This window comes from Meles meles, chromosome 3 (assembly GCF_922984935.1).
Source record: "Meles meles chromosome 3, mMelMel3.1 paternal haplotype, whole genome shotgun sequence".
NCBI lineage: Eukaryota > Metazoa > Chordata > Mammalia > Carnivora > Mustelidae > Meles > Meles meles.
Genome location: NC_060068.1, coordinates 28,879,814 through 28,889,904, shown reverse-complemented (window position 1 = coordinate 28,889,904; position 10,091 = coordinate 28,879,814). Strand labels below are relative to the sequence as shown.

General features: G+C 40.5%; 1 protein-coding gene across 1 annotated transcript; it reads right to left on the bottom strand.

The window, feature by feature from the left end:
- Positions 1–6,056: 6,056 nt before the first annotated feature.
- LOC123939187 (olfactory receptor 2T6-like) lies at positions 6,057–7,013 on the bottom strand. Its single transcript, XM_046001127.1, has one exon. The coding sequence runs from the start codon at positions 7,011–7,013 to the stop codon at positions 6,057–6,059; it is 957 nt and encodes a 318-aa protein (XP_045857083.1).
- Positions 7,014–10,091: the final 3,078 nt, after the last annotated feature.

Sequence of the window (10,091 nt, the reverse complement as noted above, 5' to 3'; positions counted from 1 at the left end):
TATACAAACAAAAACAGACAAACAAAAAGACTGATAAAAGTATATGACAAGAGAAAAATATATATGTATATGCAAAAAAAAGGAAGAAACTCATCAAAAAGACCCCAAACATAAGATTTATATTTCATCAGGACAAACACAAATGCACAGAAACACTGGAGGAAGAAAAAGATGAGAGAGTGGTTATAAATTCTCAGTGTGGGCGGGGAAGGTTATTTTGATTCTTCCTGGATGTATCTTGATATCTTTGTTAAAGGACTCAACTTTCCTAAGATAAAGAGGGATTAAAAATTGGTTTGCTGAGGAGTCAAGATGGCGGGGAAGTAGGAGGAGGCGCCTTTTCTACCTTTACCCTAAAGTGAGCTGATTACCTACCAAAGAACTCCAATCACCCATGAAATCCGCCTGTGATCAGAATTATACACGTCTGGATCTCTACAGGAGCAGATGATGCCATTGGCAAGTAAAGCAGAGTGGGAACATAGGACTGATATTGGAAGATAAACAAAAGGAGGAGGGAGCCACAAGAGGTGACCGATTGGAAAGTAATACCCCAAAACGAGAGTGCCCTGTGTCTAGGGACCAGCATTACCTTGGAGTCTGGTTGAAAGCGCTCAAAAAAAAAAAAAAAAAAAAGGAGTAAAGGACCGCTGGGGGATATTGTGGGAATCGGGGCACATATGGACAGGGGATTAAGTCCCCAGACCCAGGACAGCCTCCTCTGGTGCTGAGCCAGAGAGAGTGAAGCGGAGAAACCAGGTCTTGGTCCCTGAGCCACCAGCGCGACTGAGCCACCTGCATGCCCAAGAACGCATGGGGTCTGGCACCCTTGAGGGGCTGAGAGCCTGACCAGAGGGCATTCCCGAAACACCTGCGTTCCGCACACTCCCCTGGGAGAGGTGCGCACAGGTGCTAGCCTGGAGCTCTGGCATCCTGAAAAACTAGGCATTCCCAGCCCAGGCCAGCGGGAAAATCTCAGTGTGCAATCGCTGCTTGGAACCTCTCTAGCAGTCTGGAACTGCCCAGACAGCCGCCACTGCCATAGTATTGGGTACAGGAGGAGATCGTGCATCCCCAGGGACTGTGACTCAGAAACTACTCTGCCAGAAGCTCTGCACAGTATTCTGAGGTTTCTCTCTGAGAGGGAGGTCGGGGTGCATTTTGCTTTCCTCTAAACCTCCAAAAACCATCTAAAGCTGTCAAGGCGAGAGAAAACAGATGAAAGAACATAAAAACCTCCAGAGGAAAAAAGCCTGAAAAAAACGGTTTCCTTAGAGCCCACCCGCTTGAGAGGGGTGTGAGGACCTAACTCAGGGAACATCATTGTCTAAAAACCCACGTGACAGGCCCCGCCCACAGAAAACCACCCAGGAAGGAAGGAAAAAAAACAAAGGAAGACGACAAAATAAAAACCACCACTACTTCATAAATACAACTTTTATTTTTAACTCTTTACAACTATTCTGGTTTTTTATATATATATAGATAACTTTTTAACCTATTTACCATCACAGTGAGATGTCCAGTACATCAAAATCCTTAATAACCTTCTAACCTGAACTTTTTGATACATACATCCGTGTTTTTCTTTTGCTTTTCTATTTTTTAAAATTTTAAATTTTAATTTAGTTTAGTCTAGTTTATTCTTTTTTAACTTTTATTTTCTCCTATACATATAGAGTTAAACTTCAAGGTAATCCCCTTTTCCCAATCAATGCTACCCCTATAGGCAAACCAATTTTTAATCCCCCTTTATCTTACGAAAGTTGAGTGCCTTAACAAAAACATCAAGATATGGTCAGGAAGAATCAAAATAGCCTTCCTCGCCCACACTGAGAATTTAAAACCACTCCCCCATCTTTTCCTTCTGCCAGTGTTTCTGTGTATTTGTGTTTGTCCTGATAGTATATAAATCTTATACTTGGGGTACTTTCTGATGAGGTTCTTCTTTTTTTTTTTTTTTCTGCTTATATATATTTTTCTTCTCTTGTCATATACTTTTTTTTTCCATTTTATTTATTTTTTCAGCGTAACAGTATTCATTCTTTTTGCACAACACCCATTGCTCCATGCAAAACGTGCCCTCCCCATTACCCACCACCTGTTCCCCCAACCTCCCACCCCTGACCCTTCAAAACCCTCAGGTTGTTTTTCAGAGTCCATAGTCTCTTATGGTTCGCCTCCCCTCCCCAATGTCCATAGCCCGCTCCCCCTCTCCCAATTTTTATTTAAAGATTTTATTTATTTATTTGACAGATAGACATCAGAAGTAGGCAGAGAAACAGGCAGAGAGGGGGGGAGAAGCATGCTCCCCACTGAGCAGAGAGCCTGATGCAGGGCTCGATCCCAGGACCCTGAGATCATGACCTGAGCTGAAGGTAGAGGCTTAATCCACTGAGCCACCAAGGCATCCCTCTTGTCATATACATTAATCAGTCTTTTTGTTTGTCTGTTTATGTTTGTATACTTCATAAATCTTACCTTGGGGTCCATTTGGGCTGAGCCCTCTCTTTTATCTTCCATTTTTTTTCCTGTCTCTCTCTCTCTCTCTCTCGATCTCTCACCTTTTTTTCTTTTTTCTTTTCTTTTCTTTCTTCTCTATTTCTTATTCTTTTATTTTTTCTCTCATTTGGGTGGGGAAACCTGATTACACAGAAGCATTCCAAGGTGCACCTTGATGGCACTACAATTGATACATCCAGTTGCATCTGTTCAGTCATCTCTTACCAAAATGACTAGGAGGAGGAATACCCAACAGAAGAAAAACACAGAGGATGGACCTTCTGCAACAGAGCTAATGTCTATTGACATAGACAATATGTCGGAAAGGGAATTCAGGCTAACAATTATCCAGGAAAAAGCTAGGTTGGAGAAAGCCATGGATGACAAAAAGAAATTGATTAGGGCAGAACTGAAAGCCACCAGGGATGATGTTCACAATGCTCTCAATGAATTCACATCTAATCTAAATACTCTAAAAGCTATAGTAACTGAGAAAGAAGATAGAATTAGTGATCCGGAAGACAAATAGATAAAGAGAAAGAATCAGGAGGAAGCCTGGAAAAAACAGCTCAGACGCCACAAAAACAGAATTAGGGAAATAAATGATGCCATGAAACATTCCAACGTCAGAATTATTGGAATCCCTGAAGGGGAGGAGAAAGAAAGATATCTAGAAGATATAGTGGAATAAGTTGTCTATGAAAATTTTCACAATCTCATGAATGGAAAAAACTTTCATGTACTAGAGGCAGAGCATTTCCCCCCCAATATTTTAGATTCTCAAAGTCCTCAGGACACCTGATTGTTAGAATGAAGTATTATGAATCTAGACAGAACCTCTTAAAGGAAGCTAGGACATAGAAGCTCCTGACAAACAGAGGAAATCCCATTAGAATAATGTCAGACCTTTCCACAGAGACCTGGCAAGCCAGGAAGGGCTAGCAAAATATATTCAGAGTACGAAATGAGAAGAACATGCTGCCAAGAATACTCTATCCAGCAAGACTGACATTTAAAATGGATTGAGAGATAAAGAGTTTCCAAGACCGGCAAGGCTTAAAAGACTATGCAACCACAAAGCTGACACTGCAGGAAATATTACGGAGGGACATATAAAAGAGAATAAATCCTAAGAATATCATTGAACAGAAATATAGAGATAATCTACAGACAGAAAGACTTCAAAGGTAACACGATGTCAATAAAAACTGATCTATCAATAATCACTCTCAATGTGAATGGCCTAAATGCACCCATAAAACGACAAAGGGTTGCAGATTGGATAAAATGACAGGACCCATCCATATGGTGTCTACAAGAGACCCATTTTGAATCTAAAAGTACACCCAGACTGAAAGTGAAAGGATGGAGAAGCACCTTTCATGCCAATGGGCCTCAAAAGAAAGCCGGGGTAGCTATCCTCATATCAGATAAATTAAATTTTTTTTCATTTTTTTTTCCATTTTATTTATTTTTTCAGCGTAACAGTATTCATTCTTTTTGCACAACACCCAGTGCTCCATGCAAAACGTGCCCTCCCCATTACCCACCACCTGTTCCCCCAACCTCCCACCCCTGACCCTTCAAAACCCTCAGGTTGTTTTTCAGAGTCCATAGTCTCTTATGGTTCGCCTCCCCTCCCCAATGTCCATAGCCCGCTCCCCCTCTCCCAATCCCACCTCCCCCCAGCAACCCCCAGTTTGTTTTGTGAGATTAAGAGTCATTTATGGTTTGTCTCCCTCCCAATCCCATCTTGTTTCATTAGATTTTAAGCTAAAGACTCTAGTCAGTGATACAGAAGGACACAACATCATTCTTAAAGGGACCATCCACTAAGATGATCTAACAATTGTAAATATGTACGTCTCAAATATGGGGACAGCCAATTACATAAGAAAACTATTAATCAAGATAAAGAGTCATATTGATATGAATACATTAATAATAGGAGATCTTAACATGCCTCTCTCAGTAATAGACAGATCATCGAAGCAGAAAATCAGTAAAGAAATAAGAGTATTGAATGAAACATTGGACCAGATGGACCTCATCGACGTATACAGAACATTCCACCCTAAAACAACAGAATACTCATTCTTCTCAAGTGCACATGGAACCTTCTCCAGAATAGACCACACACTGGGTCACAAAGCAGGACTCAACCGATACCAAAAGACTGACATTATTCCCTGCATATTCTCAGATCACAATGCTTTGAAACTGGAGCTCAACCACAAGAAAAAGTTTGGAAAGAATTCAAACACCTGAAAGCTAAAGACCACCTTGCCTAAGAATGCTTGGTTCAAACAGGAGATCAAAAAAGAACTTAAACAATTCATGGAAACCAATGAGAATGAAGACACTTTGGTCCAAAACCTATGGGATACAGCTAAGGCGGTTCTAAGGGGGAAATACATAGCCATCCAAGCCTCCCTCAAAAAAATGGAAAAATACAGAATACACCATTTGTCTCTACACTTAAAGAACTGGAGAATCAACAAAAAATCAAACCAACTCCACACGCAAGAAGGGAAATAATGAAGATTAGAGCAAAGATCAATGAGGTAGAAATCAGAGATACAGTAGAACGTATCAATGAAACTAGAAGCTGGTTTTTTGAAAGAATCAATAAGATCGACAAACCATTGGCCACACTAATCCAAAAGAAAAGAGAGAAAGCCCAAATTAATAAAATGATGAATGAAAATGGAGAGATCACAACGAACACCAAGGAAATAGAAACAATCATCAGAAATTATTACCAACAGTTATATGCCAATAAGCTAAGCAACCTAGATGAAATAGATGCATTCCAGGAAAACTACAAACTCCCAAAATTGAACCAGGAAGAAATTGACAGCCTGAATAGACCCATATCTAGTAATGAGATTGAAGCAGTGATCAAAAACCTCCCAAAAAACAAGAGCCCAGGACCTGACAGATTCCCTGGGGAATTCTACCAAACTTTCATAGAAGAAATAACACCAATTCTCCTGAAGCTGTTTCAAAAAACTGAAGCAGAAGGAAAACTTCCAGAATCTTTTTATGAAGCCAGCATGACCCTGATCCCCAAACCAGGCAAAGACCCTACCAAAAAGGAGAATTTCAGACCAATATATATGCAAGCTTCTAGACTCTGACTCCTCTTCATTCTGACTAAAACTAACTCTACTATCCTCAGGGGAGACAGTGTTTTAGGAAGTATATATAGTGTTCTCCTTATTTACTCCTAGTAAATAAAACCTTCCATACCAGACTAACTGTAATCCTTGGATATACTACTGGCTAACTCTCACTGAGGAAATGTACCCATGGACTCCAGTAACAGAGTGGGTGACACAAAGAAGGAATAATCACCAGTGGTATTTAGGTACTCTGGCATTATTCATATGTGAATGTTAAAGTTGGTTTCACATTTTTAACAAAAGTAGCTGATGCACCTTTCAACATAACTGACATTGGCAGTTGCTGAATGCATTATTCATCTGACCCATGGTATAACCCCAAATAAAAGCACCCATGTACCCCTGAGCAGATGTGGAAGACTTAGACTTTCAGATTTCCCTTGACACACAAGAAACCTCTTGATATCTTGCCAAAACCCTTTTAAAGGCCCCAGTTACATCTGTGTTCCTCAAGCTATAGATTAGAGGATTTAACAAAGGAGTGAGAATGGTGTAAAATGCAGAGAAGACCTTGTCTTTGATCGGTGTGTGGTAAGATCGGGGAAGCATATATGTGTATAGGGCAGCCCCATAAAATAATGTCACCACCATTATGTGTGATGAGCAGGTGGCAAAGGCCTTCTTCTTCCCTTCTGCTGACTTTATCTGGTGCACTGTGATGAGAATTCGGGTATAGGAAGCAATCACCACAGAGAAGGGAATCAGCAACATCATGACACAGCAAATGTACATGACCATTTCATAGGCAGCTTTGTCACCACAGGCCAGCCTCAGCATGGTGGGTGCTTCACAGAAGAAGTGATTAATGTTGTGGGAACTGCAGAATGGGAGACTCATTGTGATAGGGGTGAGGAGGAAGCTGTCCAAACCACCACCAAACCAAGAGCTGGCCAAGATCATCCAACAGACCCGGTGGCTCATAAGGACAGGATATCGAAGGGGGTTGCAGATGGCCACATAGCGGTCATAAGCCATGAGTCCCAGCAGGAAAAATTCAGCCCCCACAAAGCCCATATAGAGAAAGTACTGGGCTGTACAGGCAATAAAGGAAATGGTCCTCTTGCCCACTAGATAATCGACCAAAATCTTGGGCACAATAGTAGAGATGTACATCATGTCAATAAAGGAAAGGTGGCTAAGCAGGAAGTACATGGGGGTGTGGAGGTGAGGGTCTATGTGGATCAGGAAGATCATGACCCCATTAGCTATCATGGCCATGAAGAAGATTGCACAGATGATGCTGAAAAGGAAGCCTGAGGCTGCACTTTGAGTAAAGAGCCCTGTGAGGGTGAAGTCACTGGAGAAGGTTTTATTGTCTCCATCCATAGTGTCGAGTTGGACCTGGGGGCATAATGAAATAAGTGGGGGGTTACTGAAAGTTCCAGTAGGTGACATGAATCCTTTAAAGATGTTTTTAGAAGCATTATTAATTATATAATGAATATTAAGCATTTTGTATGTGTGTATATGTTGTGGGGTGAATTTACAACTTTTTCTTTCTTGGATATTTCTTCGTTTTGAAGAAGATTTGAAAGTTGAGTCTCCATGACTTGAAGACGAATGAACATTTGCCAACCGATGATTGGTTTAAGGGAGTTCAGTTATTATTCCAGAACATGTGGGCCCCAGAGAGGCTTCTTCATCTGGAGTTAACTTCCGTTATTTGACACATGGATATGACTGGAAAACAACTGAGTTAGTTCAAATAACCAAACAATTTGGTAAGATGTTTTATTGAGTTAGGGATTTTTGTCACAACTGTAAAAGTGATCAGCCTTGTCTAGAAATAACCATTCAGTTGTTAATACAGCTGAAAATTATGGGCTATAGTAAATTGAATCACAGCATTATCCATCTGGTCATTAATCAACATTATTTGTTTCTTCACTCATTTGTTGATTTTTTAATCATTTGTACACCAACCTTTATTTATGGAGAGTTCCTTGTGTTGCATACACTAGGGATACTATTGTAAATAAAAGAGGAGATGTCTCATGTAGCTTATGGCTGTAGTTGTGAGATAAAGGGAATAAGCAAATACAGGACAATTATGGTTCTGGATAATGCTGATAAATACTAGGAGGAAAAATTTAACACAGCAATGAAGGATAACAAAGGAGAATCCATGTGAGAATATTGGGGAAATGTGTTCCTGCAGAATGAATATCTAACTTAAAACCCTAAGGCAAAAATGAGCTTATATCCAGGACAGTCCAGGCAGAGCCTTGTGACTGAGAGGGCAGTGAGTTGTCCGAGGTCAGATTTTAAGGCAGGCAACCAAAGGTAAGGAAGTCAAAATTATTTTCTAAATATTATCAGCAGAATTGAGGTATAGTTGACAACTTGTAATCTTTTTTTGAGAATTTAAACAAATGTTCCCTCTGTTTTTTTGGTTTTTTGTTGTTGTTGTTTTTAGTTTCCCTTTTCTTATATTTAAGCTAATGATTTTTTTCCACTTGATTTTGCATTTTCCTGCACTATGGAAGATTTGCGAGAGGAGAACTTCCATCCAGATAAATCTAGCATAGTCTAGGTTGTGCCTCCTGTCCCAGGGTTGCAATTGTTTTAACATATGTCTCTCCCCCTTTTACTTCACTCTCAAGAGCATCCTGATACAGTCACTCATAAGTCTTAGGCATGGTGGGAGACAAGATGGTAAAGTAGGAGGCGTTGTTTCAACCTGTCCCCTAAAGTGAGCTGAATTATCTACCAAAAGCTCTGATCATCCGTGAACTCAGCCTGAGATTAGAATTATACCCTTCTGGATCTCTACAGGTGCAGAAGACACCAGTGGACAGGTAAAGCAGAGTGGGAATATTGGACTCATATCAGAAGATAAACAAAAGGGGGGGCACAAGAAGTGACCCATTAGAAAGTAATATCCTAATACGAGAGTGCACTGTGATTGGGGACCAGCATTGACTTGGAGTCTGATTGAAAGCACTTAAAAAGAGTAAAATATCTTAAGGGGAAATTGGTGGAATTGGGCTGTTAGGGACAGGGACTTACGCCCACGGACCCAGGATGGCCACTGCAGGCGAGGAACCAGAGAGAGCAGTGAAGAAGCCAGGTATTGGTCCCTGAGCTGCTAGTGTGCCTGAGATAGTCTGGGTGGCTGTGCCCAGGAGGGAGTCTGGGGTGGAGGCCAGCTGGTGCTCTCTAGAACCACAGCCTTTTGTGCTCTTCAGGCAAGCTGCATAATCAGTGTCTGAGTTGCGCTCCATACCCTCCCCTGAAAGAGGTCTGTGCAGGTACTAGTCAACACTCTCTAGGACCGGGAGATTTTGAACACTCTCAGCCCAGATCAGGGTGAAAATCTCAGTGTGATATCTCTGGTTGGGACCTCTCTGGTGATCTGGACCTGCACAGACAGCAGAGGCTAGTAGTTCTCGAGGTTTTCGGTCCAAACTGGAATTCCTATGACCCTAGAGACCTTGACTGGGAAGGTGTTCTGCCAGTGGCAGAGGGGGAATTTTTGTACTCTGGAGCACCCAGAGGAGAACAGACCGAGGCTTCTCTCTGTGACAGATGTCTGGGTGCAGCTTGCATTTCTCTAAACCTCCAAAGAACAACCAAAAGCTGCCAAGGGGAGAAAAAACAAACAAACAAACAAAAAACTCCAGAGAACAGAAGCCTAAAAATCTGGTTTCCTCAGACCCCAGCCCCTTGATGGGGGTAGGAGGACTCAACTCTAGCTAGACTGCTTGAAAAACCATGGGGCAGGCCCCTCCCCCAGAAATTCACCAAAAAAAAAAAAAAAAACAAACCAAAACAAACAAACAAACAAAAGAAGAGGACAGCCACCACTACTTCAGAGATACAAATTTATTTTTAATCAGTTCCCACTATTCTGGTTCTTTTCACTTTTTCCTATAACTTTTTAGCCTATTTACCATCACAATGAGATGTTCAGTACATCAAATTTCATAATAACCTTTTAACGTGAAATTTTTTGATACATATACCTGTGTTTTTTATTTGCTTGGCTATTATTTTTTGCTTATTTTATTTTTTAATATTCATATAGATATAAGCTTCAAGGCAATCACCTTTCCCCAATCAATGCTATACCTCTATGTAAACTAGTTTTAATCCCCTTTTATCTTAGGAAAGTTGAGTCCTTTAACAAAGATATCAAAATACATCCAGGAAGAATCAAAATAAACTTCCTTGCCCACACTGAGAATTTATAACCATCCTCCCATCTTTTTCTTCTGTCAGTGTTTCTGTGTATTGGTTTTTGTTCTGGTAGTATATAAATCTTATGCTTGGGGATCATTTTGATGAGGTTCTTTTTATTTATTTATTTATTTATTTATCTATTTATTTATTTATTTTTCTCTTGTTATCTTTTTTTAAATTGCACCTGTTTCTATTTTTTTCTTCTTTTTTCACTTTTTTTTA